The sequence below is a fragment of the Lineus longissimus genome, chromosome 14, assembly GCF_910592395.1.
Source record: "Lineus longissimus chromosome 14, tnLinLong1.2, whole genome shotgun sequence".
In the NCBI taxonomy this organism is placed as follows: domain Eukaryota; kingdom Metazoa; phylum Nemertea; class Pilidiophora; order Heteronemertea; family Lineidae; genus Lineus; species Lineus longissimus.
Window position 1 is genome coordinate 9,971,776 of NC_088321.1, and position 21,421 is coordinate 9,993,196.

Consider the following 21,421-nt stretch of genomic DNA (forward strand, 5'->3'; position numbering starts at 1 on the left):
AGAAGCTTTACTTTTTCGCGCAGAGTGTAGCGCCTGCGTCTTCTAGGATGTTCAGCCATAGTGCAGACAGACAATCCCAGAATTACCCTTCCTTTTATTCTCATCCTGGTCCACATAACCATTTCAGCATTTCAGTAACTAACATGTCTCATTGCATCACAGAAGAAACCACAGATTGTGTCACGCAATAACTGGTGCTAGGCCTGGTCTCGCCTATATGCATATGAATGGCAAGGGCGGCTGTCGTATGCATTATGACATTGGTGGATCTGCCCAGACAAAAATGGCCGCTGGTTCTTATTCGCAAGGTATTAAAGTATCTGTGTATGCATATGTGGTGAGATTCATGAGAAACGAGATTATTCCTAAGTAGGCGCCATACATAGGAACAAAGACACATTTAATTCACACCATCTCACATTTGAACAACCCTACTCAAATTGCATATTGTCTTCTCCCACTTAACCGAGCGCGGCAGAATCGTAATATGAGTCCAAATGAATAGGCCGATTTTACTGGTGGCACGCGAACATAAGAAAGAACAGCCACAGCTGATAACTGACTCCCTGTTCTTGGGCAATGCCAATGCCTTCCACGTAAGTGGATAAAAGACATGAACATTGACATGGGGTAGTCCTGTACTGAATGAATGAATACATTACAACTAGCGTCCTCATTTTATGCCCACAGTGTTGATTGACCAGAAATTTCTAATCTGGGGTCTATGATAAAGCCAGCTTCATGGGTCTGCAGATTGTCCCAATAAAGAAGTCTTGCTGTCAACTAATAAATTAAAGAAGATCACAGATTTACTTATAAATTTACCAATCAATTTTATTATCCAAACGGGGTTTACACGTCATCATCAATAACATAATCATCCTCTTCTCCTTCCGAAAACTCAATCCCCTCAACAAACTCCTCAATCTGATCATTTACCATCTATACCCCCTCCCCGACTTCGTCATCGTCCTCAGGAACTAGGCCACTGGCTCTCTAACCGTTCATAATTGTCTGTTGTGTGACCCTCTCCCAGCCGAGGCTGATCATCCTGACCACTTCCCGCCTGGTGATCCGCTCACAATGTCCTTGATCATCGGTGTGGCCGATTTTCCACACTTTCCATATGGTCCTCAGGTGGTACTTGAAGCTCCTCTTTACGCTCAAGTCCAAGAGCTGCAGCAGCGAAGTACATCGTCCTGGGATAAAAATGTCTGTCCCATTCTCTGCGGTGATTGCATCACGAAACTGCTGAGTCACCGTGCATCCAAGTTTGGGGTTGCCTTGGGATGATCTAATGTCAACTTTCTTAGACCCAGTCGCTTCGATCCGTTCTTGATCTTGGCACCATGTCGAACAACACGAATGTCTCATTCATGTTGATGATGACATCAAAATCAGCGTCTCTGATGAGGTCCGCAAACTCTCCCCGGTAGTAGTCGGCAACCAAAGCCTGGGCGTTGTCAGGTAATCCCCTTGAATCTTTGGTCTTCCTTCGATAGCTCATTTGTTTCCTGAAATGAAATTTGCATATTATCAAAATTCACCGAATGCAATCCATTCCGTACGTTAAGGCCGATCCATGCAACAGAGAAATAAAGTTCACCTTTCCATAAATTTGCTAAGCCAATGTGCAGATGCATGGAAAAGGTATCGCAGGGGTCTCTGTTCTTGTCTTTCGGCCTTCGTTTCGATCGGAAGCTATGCCCACCATTGCAGAAATTCTCTTCCAGTTTGCCCTTCAATATTTTCACCAGAAACAGGAAAAAACCAAGTCTTCGGCGCTCAAGGAACCAGGGGCCTTCTTAGGCCTTAGTAAGCGTTTACGTACTCGTAGGTCGTTCTTAGCGAGTTGTGTCATATTCATGAAGCACTCGTAACTTCAATCGATTTCGTAAGTCGTTACTAGTGTTACCTGGGGTGTTTTCGGGTTCGTAGCGTTTTCATAGACAGTTGGCGACACCTTATGGCAGCGGCGTTGATCTGGTTAGATGTAGAAGCCAGACGGGCTTTACGAAGGCAGCGTGTGTTTAGAGACCGATTGCAGCCTTTTGACATCTATGATGACGTAGATTTGTATCAGCGCTACCGGATGACTAGACCAGTCCTTCTTGAAGTCATCGACCTGTTGGAGGACGAAATTGTCCCGGACACCTTGCGCTCCCATGCCGTACCAGCATCTCTCCAAGTTTGCGTTGCGCTCCGATTTTTCGCTACCGGAAGTTTGCAGCTTGCCAATGGCGACATGGCAAGTGGCTTGAGTCAACCTACAATATCAAGGATTGTCACCAGAGTTGCAGCCGCTTTAGAACGCAAAGCACGGCAGTTTATAACATTTCCTCGAACGGCTGACGAGCAAGAACGTGAAAAGGAGGGGTTTTACACAGAACGGCACCGGATTCCAAATGTCATCGGCTGCATAGATGGACCCCTTATTCCAGTAAAGTGCCCATCCGTGAACGAGGCATCATACGTGTGCAGGAAACAGTGCCATGCGATAAATGTGCAGGGTATTTGTTCTCATGATATGAAATTCACAAATATCGTTGCCCGATGGCCAGGTGCCACACACGATGCGTTTATTTGGTCAAACTGCAACTTGAAAGTAAATATGGAACGTGGACTACTTAATGATGAAGGATGCCTGCTAGGTGCCAGTGCCTATCCACTCAGACCCTGCCTCATGAAACCAGTATCCCGCCCGGCAGATGCAGCCGACAGACGATACAACGTTCACCACAGGCGAGTTCGAAGTATCATTGAACGTACGTTTGGAAGATGGAAAAATCGATGGAGGCTCGGTTCATCACCGTTTTCCTTTTGGCAGCCTTCTGCTTTGCCTTCGACTTCAATCATCCCATTTGTGATGAACCGCTTTGGTAGTCCTTAGGATTTTTCTTGTTATTTCTGTCCACGTGTCGGCCTTCCTCTTAAGCGTTACGACATCGGAAAATTTGTTGTTAATCACGGACCAATTCAATTCGACTAGATCAACTAACTTCATAATTCCGGCGATTCCCCTTTGCCTCCTCACCTTGCTGGCTAACGGTCTTGCTCCTCGATTTCTGACTCTCCATGTTAACCGTGTGACAAATATCTCCGAAAAGACGTTAGCTAGTCCAGCCACTGTATAAATATTCGTTTTAGACAATGAGGTCGTGCGCAACGGAATTACATAACACATCCATGACTGTTATGAATATGGTCCCAGGTGTTCAAATTGTTTTCCATTTCGGGCCAGTATGCTGAAATAAAAAAGCTAACACGTTTAACATCTTAAGAAATATTGATTGGCGATGACCACAGGTATGAACGAAATGTTCGTCCTAGGAATAAAGGTCCCAGGAACAATAATACTGATATTGTTAAAGGCATGGTCAGGGTCAGTCGCTTTGATGTATCATGCGACTTATTCTTCCATCCATGACACAGAAGCGGACTTATTCCAGTCGGAATAGGCCAACAAAGAAGGAAATTCATTTAGCGAGGAGTAGAATGCTTGAAGACACACTACCTTGTGCATCAGTGCCGTGTTGCCGTTGTCTCCTACCTAGGCCTACCCACAAAATCCATCGGATTGCGTGCATCTTACCAGAAGATGTGGTCAAAGAAAGATGGCTGACAATAATTATGGCATTTGACACAAAAGTGCCCTTTATTGGATTTCGCCCACAAGAAAACGATTCCATAATCGATTAGATAAAATAAATTCATTTAAAATACTCTGGATTGGTCAACCATCTACATGGACTTGTAATAGACTTACGTAACTTCAATACTCATCACCCTGACTGCAGGGATTACAGGCCCTGGCCGCCACCAGGCGTTATTGAATTGACAACATTTACAAGGTTGTCTTCCTATAACCTTTGATCACTATAATTGGTTGTCATATTGCATGTTTGCAGCCCACGGGTAAAAAACTAAAGACTACCATATTTCTGGACTAAGTCATTTTCGAGCCATTTTCCTGGCACTCGGTTAAGTGGGAGAAGACAGTAATTGAATCTTTTCTGGTATCGCTTCTCTGAAAATCACTTTAAATATGTCTCTTATTTCTTCTCCTCTCTTACTCTTCACTGGTAGAGCCCAAGCGTAATGACTGAATAAATCTATTACTGTCAGTAGTATGTATCTATATCCGACTTCGCCGAACAGGACAAAGTCCTGAGAACAGAGCTCGAGCAAAGCTCTCATGACAAAGTCAGGCTCGAACAGAGAACAGAGCTCAAGCGAAGCTCTCATGACAAGGGGTGATATGAATAAAGACTAGCAAATGCTTTTACTTCAATTTTGTACAGAAAGGCCAAGTGTAAATGTACATGGAGTTTCAGATAAAAGCATTTACTACTCTTTATTCAGGTCAGGTTTATTTTTACTCTCAAACTTCTGCATGTCAACCAGGTCGGCTTGCCATTGTTGATCCATGTAAGATACCATTGTCTTTCTAAAGGTGAATTTCCTTATAGCTGATTTATGTAGTTGATAGGTTGGCAGTGTGTCTTCTTTGTACGAAACTTATTAAAGCATTAAAATATTGAGATCGTTTAGGAATTGTTACTGGGTTATCCTGGTTTAAGTGATTGTACAATGAAAGTGCAGCGTCAGCATTTCTAAAATCTACATCAGCCTCCTTCTCTCTCTTGTTTTTTCTTTTCTTTTCTTTGTCTTTTCATTTCAGCTAAGGAACCATTCTTGTCTAATGAGTTAAAAAGGAAACTAGATCCACTGAAGCAAGTGCATTGACCAAAGCACCACCAATCATCATACCAATACCTGCCATTTAATTAGGTTGATTTCCCTTTATTAACAATTGATATCTTACGTCAAAAACATCAAGGTCGATAATGTTATCGTTTGTATCAGTTAATCTGATCTCTATTTTATTGAATCTTGATTTACATGGTATTTGTATTGGTTTATCAAATGTGTATGTAATAGTATCTCCAGTATCAGCTTCCTTAATCGGTCTAATGGCTAGAACATCTGATGACTCACCATTACTAATTACTTTATTAGTGTTAATTATGTCACAGTGAAAAACAAAATAGTGTATTGGTCTGAAATTCATTTGATAATCACATACGATCAAACCATCTTAAAAAATTAAAGCCATTCAGAACGTTTAAAACCATACAGTTCATTGCTTTTATCCATAAGCATAATTTGATATCGATTCTCATTTCTTCTTTTAGGTAAGTGTATGATAACCTTACCAATGGGTTATTCTAAATCAAATCTAACAGCATTTCTACTTAAGAAGTTTTTTTTCAGTTGATATGAAAATGCTTTTGAAAAGCTTTCTAGGTCATAAAAACCATCAGGTATCGTAATAAGTGTCATGTTTTTATCCCTTAACTAGAATTTGTTATTCTTTCTAGCTTCACTTATGTTGCGAAACGAGCAATGTATTCCTGCATAAATTGAACGAATACTAGATGCATTCTGAATTTCTTTGTTCGGACTGATAACTAAATCACTTGAACTATGTTCTGGTTAGTCTCTAGAATCAACGTTCAACACAGTTTTCATTTCATTTAACTTAAGGTAAAGTTAAGGTAAAAGTTACCTTAAGTCCAACATTGTTGTCAAGAGCACAGCTCGAGTCGAGCTGTGCTCTCTTGACTAACTCAAGCGTAACTTAAGCTAAAAGTTAAGCTACTCTACTTCATTATGTTTCTTGGTAAGATACCTTGATCGTAAAGATACTCTAATGTACTCTAATGTTCCATTGCAAACAGCTACAGTTCCACCTAGTTTAAGAACCTCTTCTAAGTTTGCCTGACTTGATGAACCAATATTAATTCTTAAAAACCTTCTTAGTAAGTTAGAGTAACCAATAGTTGTGGTTGCTAATAGTACACTTTGGTACAGCTTTGAAAACTATAGCTACATTACAGCATGTTCTGCATTAACATTGTAACTTCAGATTGCTTTGAAGATTTCCGCGGCGTTTGCGTTAAGCAGTCTGTTGGTCGCTGTCCATTCAGACAGGGGGGTTACTCGTGGTTAGGATGTGCCAAGGATAGTATATGCTGCTTCCCCAGCAAGACTACCACCACCAAGCCCACGATCACCACGACCACACCAGACCCCGGTCAAGGCGCTTGCGGACATTCCTTTGTGAACGGGGCGGGGAGTTACCGAATTGTTGGCGGATGGGCTGCACAGAAGGGCGAGTGGCCCTGGGTGGTAAGACTTCTTTGCCTGATACCTCCTCTTCTTTACCCTCCGATCGACGACCACCAATTCTGAAATTTCCATGTCCTTGCCCCTCCCCCAAGCATATGCGGACAAGTTGACCTTCGTAGTACCAGATGAAATTAAATGTATTAGCCAAACACATATTTGTGTACAGTTGAAATCCCTTATGAAAAGAGTGGCGCAAAGAATTGAAAAAATATTATCTTAAAGATCATATTCAGCCTGAGAACATCAATCACCATTCTTGAGTATTTAGCTAAAACCTAGTACAGTGGTCCCGCGCATACCTCGCAAGTCCAACGAATTTGTCAATTTTTACCCTAACAATAGCGATGGTGACCAAAAATAGACATTGATGACCAGGGATGCTCCGTTACTCTGCGTTTGCGAACAATGTTGCAACACGTTACATGTGTAGTCAAAGCTTCAGAACATTGGGCTGTTCAGCCAAAACCAAGTACATGAACATGCATGTCCAAATTTTAGAGAAACTTGTCTAATGCATTAGGTGGGGTTGCTACATTATACTACAGCCTATAATGCGTATCGATTATTTTATCTATCTACAGAGATAATGTTGAAGTAATACCTAGTAACTCCATTGATTTTCGGTACTTTTAAAGGCTATTGAAAAAAAGCCTGGTAAGTCTGGGGAAAAAATCTGCTTTGAAAAGAAAAATCATCTCATTTTTCTCTTTTTTTAAAAGAAAAAATTATGTCAAGAAGACATGCAATGTGTACATAGAAACTTCATACAAAACAAATTTGGTTCTGAAGTGTAATTTGAGATGATTTAAATTTAAACCTTTTCTCAAAACATGAAAAAAACTGACTCACTCAGTTTGATCTAATACTCAATCATTGCTAACCATCATTGTCAAGTGAAGTCTAACTTGGTGTATTAGGAGAATGTACTGGTTGTGTCTAAAAAGTGACGAGAGATAGAGAAAGATGCAAGGAGATTAGACACATGCGCATTCGTCAATCGGTATAATTCATTATTTTCCTACTAGGTGTCTATTCAAATCCATCAGGAGGGATGGGACGACTTCATGCACTGGTGCGGCGGAGCAATACTTGACGACAAACATATTATTACTGCTGCTCATTGCTTTATGAGGTAAGTTGGGGTTTTTTTGTGGAGAGGTAATGTCGAGGATGGGAAAAAAACAGTCTTGCTACTTTTAAAGCAAAACTGGCAATTTTGTCTAATACTGTTTCTTGCTAATAAATAACTTCTGAACCACTACCATAAAGGAATAAATATAACGGTTGCACTCAGAATTACGTAATTGGGGCATTTTCTACAGATAATTGTGTAGCAATCAGTCATATCTGCCCAAATTAAAGATATCAATCTCTTCTAACGAGAAGTATTAGTTTCGATTTAATCTGTCAAGTACTTTTCGAGAAATTCGCCTTAAAGAGACGGGGTCGGGCCAAAATTCATATACAGTAAAAATCACTTGTTATTGGTGGTGGTCAGAAATGTTGTAGGCCCTGGTTTTGAAGATATTGGAGGCTTGGAATAGGGGTATTATGTGGTAATGTTTGATGGCATTGTGTGATCAGTGAAGCAGACACAAAAAAGCTATGACTGGCGTTGATTTCATGATGGACATTTTTTCTTTGGTGTCCTTATTAGGCCCATTGCGCTTACACCACTGAAAAGAGTGGAAATATCAATGTCTGTCTAATTTGTCGATTATCAAAAAATTTCCGTGGTCAACTACCAGTTTATTTTTCACCATTTACTTGCCCGACTGTCCGGAATATCATAACAAAATTTCAGATTCACAACCGCACGCAGTATTTGATGCGTCGCGGTCAAACATTGACAATTTAACTGCTAAAAGGCTTAAAAAATCAATTGTGGTTTTGTCTCGGAATGAGCCACAGGGACCAAGACGGCATGACAGCTACTCTGTTGCAGCCGGTCTTAGGCATGTCCTAGTATGTGAAACCGCTATCGAATATGGTCATGTACGTGATGTTGCCGAGTATGCCAGGCGTTATCGCCTTGCGGAGACAAGTCTTAGACGATGGATTAAGCGGAACAAGCGGACACTAATGCTGAATCAAGGCGGATTAGTGATGGGGGTCAGGGTTTGTGGTCTGAAGCTGAACAACGAGTTCATGAGGATTTCCTGGATAACCGCCGTCTCACTCTTCCTGTGTCTTGTGCAGATTTACTGCAGAATGCTGAACAGCAATTACAACGTTGGTGGAATAAGCTTGACACGCAGCAGCGTGATAAACTTAGCTTTAAAAGGCCTGAGGTATCTCACTTCAGAGCATCTGTAGGTTGGGTGCACAAGTTTATGCAAAGAAAGCATATTTCAATCCACAGAAAGACGAATGACACTGATTCGCTACCAGCCATTGCAACTGAGCGTGTGCGTTTGTTAGAGCAAAATGTGAGGGACACTGTAGCTCAAAACCAAGTTAATTCTTTGTAAAACCTGAACGAAACGTTCATGCAATTGGACTTATACATTACACACTGCACATACGGCACTGAATCATTGTGTCGTGGTTGGAAAGTGACATTCATTTCATGCGCAAACTGTCTTGAAAAGTATTGGAGGGAAAAATGCCATTGTCGGGTCAAAGCAGGCCATGTCTCTTTGCAATCACTCCGGTGACGATAAGTGAACCCAATATCATATACGCGAAGTATATTTGGAAAAAGGTCCCTTTAATCATTTGCGAATAGAGATCGCCACCTTTGGTCTACATGTAATAACCATAGTGTTCTGTTAGTTTTTTTTTCAGAAGAGCCAAACCCAAAGGAGAAAACTAATTGACTTGGCCATTGATAGAATGGACTGGTGCAGTATTCAACAAAAGCTAGTTCATATGCCAGAAACTCGAATTATGGCCGTTATATAATTGGGGTCTTCATGTTGGCTATTTCGCCCTGTACATACCAGACCTTATTAAATGTAAAAGCCAGTATAGTATGATAAACGTAAAATAGAAGGTGTATTATGGCGGCTTAGATACAGTAGACTCGCGTACACCCCACCGTCAAAGCCAAGGCGCTTCCGAAATTTTCTGAGTCCAGCGAAGTTGTCAATTTTTACTCCAACAATAGCGGGTTCGAGACGGCGCATCAAGCACCTTTTGCCTGGGATTATAGACGTAATTTGATCATAATTGGTCTGACTATTCCCGCACAAAAGTAGCAGGATAATAGTACCGATAATTGACTGAGACTTGTGTGAAGCATTTGCCCGATCAGAATTGTATTACTTGTTTCAAGTAAAGTATTGGTGAATATATATTGATGTTCCTGAGCCGTTGTACATGTATGGCCATGATGACAGATGATGAAGATGGTGAAGGCGGTAATGCTGACATCGATTTGCATCCCGAGCCCAAGGCGACAAATCCATGCCTATTCATCAGCTAAAAAGATTCGATATTTAGATGAAAGTCTGCATCCAGGCCCACCTATTAGGCAATGCGTATGCGAGGACACCGTCGCAAAACACGTGCCGATATCGAGTCCATCCATGGACATTTTGCGATTGGTTAGCAAATGAAGATGACCTCAGAAATTCGTATGAGGTGGTCTCAACTGCAGCGACGATTCTGGCACGTAGGTCATTAATATCTTGTGGAGGTGACTTGTAATCTAGGTTCTTAAGATCCGAGCCAAAAAAATCACAAGGGGTGAGGTCAAGGGCTTTGATGGCCACTCGATCTCATGTTTGATCGCAATTATTCTCGTGTTGAACAGCTGTCGCTGCCGTTCCCTCACGATGAGGTGGAACTCCATCCTGGGCCCACCATAAGCGACGAAACATTCCACCGTGATGTTCAAAGTGTTGCTGCAACTGCGGTACAATTTCGTTGACTTGGCGGGAAAACGCTGACCAAATGCATCTGCTACTTGCTGGAGGCTTCTAGTCCTCAATCACACTGCTACCACGAACAAACGCTGCTCAGTTGTAAGCTGCATTTTGCTGCTCTGAGAAAATTAACAACCTTTCCAACTTTTTAGGAGTGTGCAATGAAAAAACAATCAAAGGATTGCATAATTTGGAGCCCCAACAAAAGCCCTCCACTGGGCAGACAAGGTTCATTACCAAAACATCTGGCGCAAGACCAGTTCTGACATGGTTGATTGAACGCAGTCATGCTCAGTCATCTGTGACGGTAAATTGGATTTCCTGGTGTCATAAGAAAGAGGACATCATTAGGTAATCAATGGTGGTTGCTAATTCCAAAAATATTTAGCCATGTCCAAGAAATTAACAAATTAATATCGGTTTCCTTTTTTAAAACACTGTATAATCCTTGTGAAGATACAAGTGACCTTAGCAATATAGGGGAAAACATTCTGATGAAGACCTGTGATGATAAATCGAATCAATAATACATGTAATAGTCAATGGATAAATATATGTTCAGGCTTACTTTCTTGCCTAACCAATTTCAACATAATTACTGACTACATGACCAATAACTTGATTACATGACCAATAACAAGAATTACAACGCTTCGTTTTCGGGCTGCTTTGCAATATCTTATTGCTTTAGCAAAAACCACAAAGCATATCCCAAATTAGGTAAGGGCGGTTTGTGGAGCTGTAACTTTTACTTTCATCAGTCTGCTTTCAAGTAACTTAGACCTGAACTCATTGGGATAATTTCGCCGAATGGAAGGCTGCGTAAAGTGGCCGTAACAATGTATTCGTATTCATTAGCGAACTGTAGCGCCAATCTGCGCCCTATCTCGCCTTCAACGATGTAGAGATCCTTTGTTGGCAAATGAATTTTAAGCTTTATCTCTGAATTTTCCTTCACCTTAAAAGCTGAAACTAGAGAACAATCCCAGTCGCATTAACAATGTGGATGAAAGTGGAATGCCATTGGATCCATCTAAGATAAAGGTGCTCTGTGATTTATTCCGAATGGTTGGGGATCTGCATCTGTTCAAGGCTGTACGTCAGGTTCGGTACAGATCATACCACCATATGTAGTGTATCCGGGGAAAACTTGTTTTCACGTTGGACGTCTGGTGGTCCTGCTTGTGCCCGCAACAACAACTCGAGCAATAGATGGATGGATACTAAAGTGTTTTATGATTGGTTGAGAAAATGTTCATACCAAATTTCACTCCCGCAAGGCATGTATTGCTGATGTTCAATAATGGACATAGTTCACATATTACGCATTGTCTGTGTGCGGGCCAATGAAGCGCGCATGGCAAAAGGACTTGGTCAAAATCACGCGGCAGAGTATTGGAAAAGCAGTGACAAAGGTCGAATTTACAAGTTACAAGTTGCTCCCACTACGTCCGCTGCCAGCAGCAAAGTCCAACGAGTGAAATATTGCGCGGACTACGTTTCGGGGAAAGCCTTACAGAACAAGAATCTCTGGACCGACTGGAAAAGCAGGGAGCGGAGAAGAGGATATGGAAGAAGGAACATAAAGAGGAAGGAAGAACGAGAGAAGAAGAAACGCGAACGAATTGAAGCGTAATAGAAACGTGAAAACGGAGGGAAAAGGTTGCAGAGATCTTGTAAGGCTAAAAAGCCTTGTACAAACTGAAATCGATGTATGTGCGTTATATTCATGAACAAAATGTTTTGATGGCTTCAATTTTTGGTATCCAGAAGATATTGGACAAACATACTCAACGCTTTTCCAGGAGTTTTGGACAGTCTATTTGTAAATTGTTTTGTTGCCGTAAAATGATTTCTAATTCAGGCATTTGTCATTTATAAACTTAACAAGATTTATTTGCTGGGAATTGATAGATTGGAAAATATCTTCCTTAAAGGTCACCTGCAGCACTTTTAACTTTGGGAATAAATTATACGGCATGTAGAGTAAAGATAACAAACACAGCGGGGAAAAATGCAAATATCGAACTATCCATCCTCAAGTTATGGTAGGTAGAAAATTCAAACATTCCAGGTGGTGCAGGAAGAACAAACAGATGATGTACAGTCCCTCCAGAAAGTAAATGTCCATAGGTTTTTAAAAATATCACAGAGATAGAATTAGACAAGCCTGGTGGCGACTGGGACATGTAGGGTGTGGCTTTGGTCTTCGGTGTGGAAGGAGGGGTCTGTAGGCATGTTTACGCAAGTTGTAACACTACGCACTCATCGCATTTGTAGTCGAAACGGTCAGCGCCGTGTAGCGGAAAAGACGGGAACCAGTTTAATCACATGCCTGGGGAAACCGATAAAGGCTAAAGGATAAAGGCTAATTAGGCGAATGGGTCAGAAATGACTGATTTCCCCCTTAAAATGGCCTTGGCATTCTTCAAAAACAGCCAAGTAACTATACAATCATTCGTTACAATTATTTAGTTGAATTCGTTACCAAAAAATACATATACATGTAATTCGCATATAATTCTATCTGACACGCATTTTTGTTCATCATACCGTCCTGGAATTTTAGGGATTCCCCGACAAGCCAAAAATATATTTGCTAGAAGAACAACGGATTTCCCCTCTTAAAACCACATTTACATTCATCAGATACACCCCACAAACTATACAGTAACGCATAAACATAAGATATAACCATTCATCAATTAAAGCAATTATGTGATTCTATTCAAGACAACTTATCGTTGACGAAAGGAGTTATGTCACAGATGTTCTGACCGATTATAATGGACACTTACGTGATCCAATAATTGAATGCGGTTTTCAGCAGAGAATGGTATATTTAGTTGGTAATGTATCTGTTTTATTTGGGCCTAGCTAATCCTGTCTCTTCATTATGTAACAGGCAATTTTTAAAATGTCCAAAAACAAACTTTTTTATTCTATTTTATTTTCGTTCTTTTTCATAATGTATGGGTGAACTATGCTGCAACAAAGTTTTTTTTGCTTTAATTAGAAAATACCTGCTAAATTCTTCATTTTGAAGACTAGTTTTAGCTCGCTGTAGGTGACCGTTTTTTAAAGACAACTAGTGACCTTTGAGAACTCCCCTCATGGTAAGCAATGCAGTCAGTCAGGGACTTTTTATGAATGGGGCCATATGAGTTGATTTATTGTAATTGCATGGCCCTTGGCTCACACATGAAGGATTGGGGGTCTTTATCAAAGGTAATGGTTGAGATTAAAATCATAACATAAAAATCCGAAGCAAAAAGGTGCATTTGTCACTATTGAACACATTCTTTGGGCTTGCAAGTGCCACAAAATGATGGTCATAAAGCACAGCTCATGGGCTTGTGTGAATTTTTGAAAAAGCACATGAAATAAAAAAAGTAATTTTACGACCTTTTTTGAAATGTTTGTTACATAATGATGGGGTGGAATAGGTGCATCCAAATACAACAGATATATGACCAACTTAAATACCATCCTCTGCTGAAAACCGCATTCAAATATCTTATTTTATCTCTGTGATATTTTCAAAAAACGTTGGACATTTACTTTCTGGAAGGACTGTACATTGGGCTGTACTGAACTAATTTTCTTATACTTTCATGCCTATATTTCAAAATTGTACATTAACATGTTCACTTAAAGCTCATACCGGTCACAATGGGTGAGTTTAAAGTAGGTGTTGGTGTTAGTGTTGGAGATTAGTGTTAGTGTTAGTGCTAATTTCAACCCCCAAAGACTTGGTGTCGTGTCAACACCGGTGTTAGTGTTAATGTTAATACTGGTGTTAGTGTCAATTCCAGTGTTAGTGTCAAGAGCTGCCATTTTGAAAAAAGTTGTTCATTTTCAAAAGGTAGGCTATAACAGTTACTTTTTAAATTGAGGAATCTAAATTGAATAGGCTGGCCTGCAATTTGAGGGCCCTTGCTGCACTTGCAGTACTAAAGTTATCCTTGTTCTGTGAACATACCTAGTCAGCTGTAGGCCTGGCCTAGTAGTCAGTAGTGGTAGCTCCAAAAGAAGCTAATAATGTTCAGCCATCCTAATTCCAGTCCCTGTTATTCCCAAGGTTGCGGCAGAGCGATGTGCCGCGGAGTTATGTCTTGCATGAAGTCTGCAACCAACTTCATGGGTGTATTTCAAAGTAGTGCAAGTTGTTACCCCACAGCTGTAGGCTTGCTGCCTATAATAACCTCTTGGTGCCAATTATGACAGAAAAATGTCCATTCGCCGCTGGGAAGACTTGAAAGAGGCACGACCTTGTCCATGGGCTATTCTGTGCTGATGAAATTCGATTCATAAACCATGTAATTGTTCTTCTTTTAGCCGCAATTGTTTTTCTTGAGGCTCTGTGGAAAAAGCAGCTCTTCTTACATGATTTGGGCCTCTTTCCTGCTCCAAAATACCTGCAACAACTTCTTGAAATGGTATGAAAATATTTTTCTTTTTCTTGTCGCTCACTCTATCCAAGATGGCTGCTAACACCAGGGAAGATCTATAAACTGACATCGGTGTTATCACTTAGGGGTTAGTGTTACTGCAAAGGAAAAATCCATTGGAATTCTGGCCAAGATAACACCGAGTAGAAATTATCGGTGTTAGTGTAAAGCCCTCTTGAACACTTAACACCAACTTTAAAATGAATTAAGCTAACACTCGTTGTTAACACTGAACAGTTTATTTCTGGGGTAAGCCTAGGGGTTAGTGTTGCCTTAGTTTTGACACCAAGTGTTAACACCTACTTTAAACGCACCCAATGTATTTAAAATATAAGCATGAAACTATAAAAACTTTATTTCAGTACAGTACTCTTTTCAAAAATTTATTTCAATGCAGTTTTCGGCTTTCATAGTTGGTCAGTCAGAGATAGGCCCAGTGGCCTGGTTTGCAATTGACCACAAGTGACTACAGAATATCGGAACAGTAACAGGCAGTTGTGGGAATGAAGTGAATTACAATAACAAAGCTTTAACCGGCGGTTGGCACGCGATAATTTCAGTTTTCTCTTTTACACATAGATATATTTGAACACATAGATATATTTTGCACATTATAGCCATCTCTACATTTCAGATGCTTAAGATCTTTTTTTAAACATTTGGGTGGAAATAGGCAATATTTAGAAAATTGTAAATCGAGGCCTTTCAGGGCATTAATTTGTTTTATACCAATTAAATTGAATGTATTTTCAGAAAAAAATGATCGTTAGCACCTGCACGCACCATGCCTTGATGTGAGAGCCCAAATATGAAACGGCTATGTCGCATCATAAAGTCTGCAGATTTGTTCAAAACTCAAATTATGACATCTTATTTTTAAAAAGCTAATTAACTCTATTCTGATCGGTCAAATATGATATTTAATGGGAAGATAAAGGTTGGAACTAAAATATACATTGAAATAATTGGGTACCCTTTTGTGATCAATATGTTATAGATAGTTTTGTTGGAAGCGCACAACAGATGTCGGCATTAGGATATTAAAAACAAAGTCAGTCCCGCCGGTTGTCAGTTGCATTGCATAGACTCAGACCAAGAGATAACTGGCAGATATCTGAAATAAGACCAGCAGAGTGACGTATTGTTTTGTTGGTCTGATGATTGATACATTCAGTTCATCAGGTGCTAAATTTATTATTACATCGTCATCATGGTTACAAAAATTAAAATACATGTATATCCTGTTTGGTTTTGAGGTGAGGATCAATATAAAACTAAATTTCAAAGAAATATGACCAGTAGTTCCAGTATTGCTTTCACATTCTTAGTATTTATGATATATCCGCCAACAACTGATGACCTGACATTTGCAAGGATGAAGATGAATAAGTTTCTCAAACAAACATTCACCAAACTATTTGGATTGATCTCACGATACACGATATTACCCAAGGAGTATTTTTTTCGACACAAGTCCAAATAAAATACCCACAGCTAAAAAAGATGCTGCTTCTAATCGATAGCTGGTTCCATCCAATACTCAAATAGCGATGTCCTTCGTTCTCATTTTAGCCCTGCCGACCCGAGTAAGCCAGCTCAATGGAAAGTTATCGTCGGGGAGCATGACAGGTACCGGGTCGACGAAGGAGAACAGATCATGTCAGTAGAGAAGATCATGCCACATACAGAGTTCAATAAGTAAGTTGACCTTTGACCCCCTTTTCAACAATCCTACCATAAATCATATCTTACAGTTTTTGCAATGCACTTGAGCTTTACATGCCGACTTACCAGCGGTGAACATCAATCTTAAAGGCTCTTCCTTTCAGTCTCCTCTTTAGCTCACCTGTCGGGTGAGCTTATACGATACTGCGGCGTCTGGCGTCCGTCGTCGTCGTCCGTCGTTAACTTTTGACAAAATAGTGGCACGTTTCTTAACAGTTCATACTTGGTGTGTGGGTACCGTTAGGAAAGACCTTCCTTCAGAATGTAAATCAGCGCAATTTGACTGCTTGTCTGCCATATAGGGGGCGGTGTTTGAAAACCTATTTTTGTCATTTTGAAGCTTATGGTTAAAGCTAGAGCGATGAAAATTTTATGGTGGGTGTATCTAATAAAGGAACATCACATATCACACTGGTTTTTGATTTGACCTTCATTTCAAGGTCACAGAGGTCGAACTCAAAAATGTCTTTGATGGTGGCACGTTTATTTACTATTGGTCATAGACTCTCTAAATTTAATATGTAGACACCTATTATGCATCTCTACATGCTGACACAGATTTAGGTCAGTGTGACCTACAGTTCAGTTATAAGTAGGTCAAGGTTAAAAAAGCCCATTTGCTTTATTCCAGCAGATTGAAGTTTGAAATGAAGTTTTAGAGGTCTACATAATATAGAGGTTTCGATATCAAATAGATTAGTTACGTTTCACATCACTAGTTGGCGGTATTGGGCAAACATGTTGGTTGGCACATTGCCAGCAGTTTTGGATTTCGCGGTTCGAGGCAATCCGTCGGTATCCCAGATGCGCAGTATTGTTCTGCGCCGCTAGAGCTGCATGCTACAAGTATGGACGGCAGCCATTTTATAAGTTTGAAGCGAGACGAACAAGGCATTAAATCACCTTCAATCAATGGTATAAGTCGATCAACCGCTCTTCAGACCAGGTGGTATGTGTTGATTACATTCTTGTGATTGTTTTAAAATTATTAGTTTGTTCTCATTGCCGATTGTTTCAGAAAATTTTGACTATGATTGGAAGGTAAAATGACAAACTTGTCGGATTGTCCTTCGGTTTGGAATGGGGAATATTGGTCAATGCAAAACGCAGTTGTGTTCAAGCTGCCATGCCAATACGGGTGGCATAATAATACTGCTAAAGAACAATAAAATGATGAATTGTAGCAGGGTGTGTCAGAAATTATGTGATGTCCATTCCATTTGACGATCCCGAAGTTTCGAGAATACGACAAAAAGGCGGATGCCGTCATCGGAGATTAGCGTCAAGCCGGAACCTTTCGTTACACTATGCGCTTTTAATCTCATGTAACGGCTTATAATGACCCAGACGCTACTCACTGGGTAAACATCCGCTAAAAATAGTTGCTTTAACTTTTGTAAACGTGTCACGAGTGCTCAAACAACCATTTTTGTGAGTGATGGTTTTTCCATGTTCCGTTCTGCGTTCACCGCTGTATAAATTAATATAACAGGACTATACAGCAAATGCATGCGGGAGACGCATGCACTGAGCGTGCAGTGAACGGGTAAATCTTGGGAGTATCATACAGTATGTATACTCCAAGGGTAAATAAATTAACACACGATGTCAACTGGTCAACAATATGATATTGCTAATGGTCATCCAAGCTATTTGAATGTAATATTCATAGGTAATCTTGTGACTGTAAGCAAATCTTTTGTAATAAGTAATTAGGCCCCACAACCCAATTTTCACTTCGAGTACTGAGCTGAATAGGCCTAGCCCTATGCCATGCCATGGATATTTTCGCTATCTGCTATTGGATAGGGCCTATGCTTGACCGGGAGTATGAGTTGACTAAATTGATGATCTTACTCTTCTTATAGTCATATATTTACTACCCCATTTAGTAGCCTTGGCCAGGGCAGGCTTTATTGTTGATGTGGCGAACTGGTGTGTCCATTGATTGTGCCTGCATGACTGCAGCTGAATGAAAAAACATTCAGGGACTGTCTTGACAGCTGTGTTCAAGACAAACCACACCATCCCACAACTATTGCATGATTAACCCCTAACAATGACAAGTTCTTCCTCAAACTCTCCCTTTCATATCGACAGGTGAGCACAATGGCCCTGGCCATTTCATTAGGTGTAAAAATCATTTCAAAGGGGGTAATTTAACTATTCCATACAGAAGGCCATTGGCATAGTCATGTCTGGAGACTACAATTTTAGGGAAGGGAATTTGTGGTAATGTGCTTGGCAACTAGCATCAACAAAATGACATCATGTTAGATGACATGATGGCTAGCGTGACTTTGAACAACTCAATTTCAACGTTATGTTAAATAATGTAGCATTTCGGGGTTTAACGTTTAATTTTATGATAGCATCATGTTAAGGAATGGGCGGCTTTGTATTGCAGAATGTTTGTTCTTCGTCTGGTTCATCAGATCAGTGAGCTATTTTTCTGAACATGTTTGATACTTTCTAATTTTGTTTCAGCTCTTAGATAGTAGAAAAAACGTGTTATTCGTATTTTTAGTACGCACAAGACCTTTCCTGCCACGTGAGTGCGTGCCGAGATCTGAGTTCACGACACCCCACTATTAGAGTTTCTCCTATATCCTGACAGTTCATACCCTTCTAAAGTTCCCAAGTAGCTCTTTTGTATAGGCATTGTTGACGGGACAGTAACCTGCCTTTCACTTGGCATGAGTGCACAAACCTAGGTGGGCTGTTCAGCTTGCCATGAAAAGGATCATCGGCCTGTTGTCAGTAACCTCATGGTGTGTACATTTCCTGAATATTTCTTGGGTCATCTCCCTCTAAATATTATCTAATGGGTGGAACTGTTCAATGAACTTTTTGGCACTTTTGAATGCTTGAATACAATGGACTGGGTGGATAGTTCTTGGTGTACTATCCTTACTCACTCCAAGGGCACAGTTCCTCTGAACAGTTCGGAAATGGCAGCAAGAAGAAACAGACGAGACGCCGTCACCGACGCCGAGATTGCGGCCTACCAAGAGGCAAATCATCGTTTCGGAAATGATAATGTGCGGATAGCTGCCCACATGGCGCAACGGGAGGTGTTGACGGAACACGCCCGCAACATATATGCGGGTCCTGTACGGGGCGTGGCCAACCGCCTGCGAGTTGTCCGCCGGCACATACAGCGAAGGCAATTGGTGAATGGGCATTTGCCGGAGGACCCAAATCGGCGGGACGACCGTTTTGCTTTCAATCTAGAAGGCCTGGTTGATCCGAGGGAACTGCAGGTAAGTAGCCAACAACGACCTGATCACCGATACGCGTCAGGGTTTTAAAAATAGCCCGAAATCTTTAAATTATTACCTAAAGTGAAATCCTTTGACAGGTGTCAAAATACTTCCAGGCATGATGAGAACTAGGGCAATTCTATTTAATCAAGGACGCATTTTAGACCTTGATGAGCTTTACCAGTGCAGTTTAAACAATTAATTTTTAACACCCTGTATAATCCCAGGTGAACCCCCATTGGAATACTAAAAGTTGTTTTCCATTTGCAGGATAACATGAACAATGCGGCTGAGAGAGAGGCGGCGGACCCCCTGGCAAATGAGGGTGAGGCAAACAATCCGGAAGATGGTGGAGTTGCCCAAAACAACCAAGCAGAAGGTGGTGATGGAGCCGGATTTGAAGACAATGTCAATGAGTTGAACCAACTTCCAAGGTAAGCCAGCATCTATGGTTGCCAACATTTCAAAATATTAAATTGATCATTGGCACTAGCAATGTTGCCATCAATTTTTCAGAGGCTGGTGCTACTGAAAGTGTTAACTCGTCCAGAGACTCCTCATGATCCTTTACTTGAGACAACTCTTCTGCGTAATCGTCAATCCTTCCGCATTAACACCAGGACCTTTCCTTTCTTCACAGGGGTGGACTCAGACAACTGCAGGTGCAAAACCAGGTGCTTTTGCAGAGGATCCTGACGAGACTAGAGGCCAGGCAAGATCAACAGGATCACCTCACCAGGTTGCTCATCAACCGCCTGGAACCAGCCGACCCCAACAATGGGGCCAATTAATTGTATTTGTCTAATAAATATGGTAAAAAATGGTAATCCAAAAGTATAGTTTTAATGATTAGGTTCTTAGCAAAATTGTTATTTGCACCATAATCTCTGTTCCATCAGTGAGGTTTCGATCTCCGAGGTTAACATAAACGCCAACGGTAATGATGTCAAACTCTATTGAAATCCATTGGAACATGGCCTGTTGGCATTTACGCTAACGTCAGAGATCTAAACCTCACTATTTGAACACCTTGGTTGAAAGACAGATGACAGTACCCTGTCTACACACAATTTATTATCCTCAAACATGTTCGTTCGCATCACAATGTCCCTTCGAGTCAGATGTGAATGTTACTGACCACCAGCTTATCCAAGAAGAACATTTGCTCTTCTAAATGAACCACGTCGCATATTTCGAAGACCAGCGGCGCATGAAAAAATCGGCGGCACAGTTTTCCTGCGGTGTCGTGATCTTGCACATGACCTGAAAATTTTGACATCGTGCAAGCAATGTTCTACCCTAACTCGGGCTGCACGAAATTCCCTTCCTCGACCACCAGCAACTAGTAAAGGATGCTCATCAGGATATCCCTGGTCGGCTAGTATGGAATGACCATGAGGGACATAAAGTTCGGGTATCATCCTGTCAATGGAATGGAAATTAAATTATGGACTGCGTGCAAGAACAGGGTGTCACAGAAAACCTTCTGTAGTTGTTCGTTGGCTCAAAAGGGTTAATCCGTTGTCACACAGCATAGCGCAACAAATCAACATTGATTCATACGGGTTTAACAGAAGGGCGTCTTCCAGGCAAGAGGGAGACTTTTTGAGAACCCTGTATGCTTCTTTTACCACAGTACTGGTGACTACTGATAAGTGCAGTGATTTTGTGACTCGAGGGATTTTTGGTTTTGTTGTTTTTCGCATCTTTCCCTTTCATTTCTGTACAGGAGTACCATGCAGATTTTGCCAATAGTGGCGGCGTTGCACGTCGTTCTAAAAGTGCTTGTCTTAAAGGGACACATGCGAAAAGTTATTTCACGCCGAGAACTACAGTACTGCCATCTAACGGCAGTGGCAGCAGGCGTTTTCCCCCTAAGATAGAATGCTTCTAAAATCACCGCATGTCATAAATGCGTAAT

The 21,421-nt window shown here is 40.9% G+C and overlaps 2 protein-coding genes across 2 annotated transcripts in view; both read left to right on the plus strand.

The window, feature by feature from the left end:
- LOC135498959 (plasma kallikrein-like) overlaps positions 1–21,421 on the plus strand; it is a 57,277-nt gene that overhangs the window by 13,744 nt on the left and 22,112 nt on the right. The window contains exons 2-4 of the mRNA XM_064789534.1: positions 5,930–6,192; positions 7,218–7,324; positions 16,085–16,210. Coding sequence (XP_064645604.1) covers positions 5,930–6,192; positions 7,218–7,324; positions 16,085–16,210 — 496 coding nt within the window. The remainder of the gene's footprint in view (positions 1–5,929; positions 6,193–7,217; positions 7,325–16,084; positions 16,211–21,421) is intronic.
- Positions 18,923–20,315, plus strand: LOC135499150 (uncharacterized). Its single transcript, XM_064789824.1, has 3 exons — positions 18,923–19,500; positions 19,771–19,934; positions 20,141–20,315. The coding sequence occupies exons 1-3, from the start codon at positions 19,114–19,116 to the stop codon at positions 20,289–20,291; spliced, it is 702 nt and encodes a 233-aa protein (XP_064645894.1). The 5' UTR covers positions 18,923–19,113; the 3' UTR covers positions 20,292–20,315.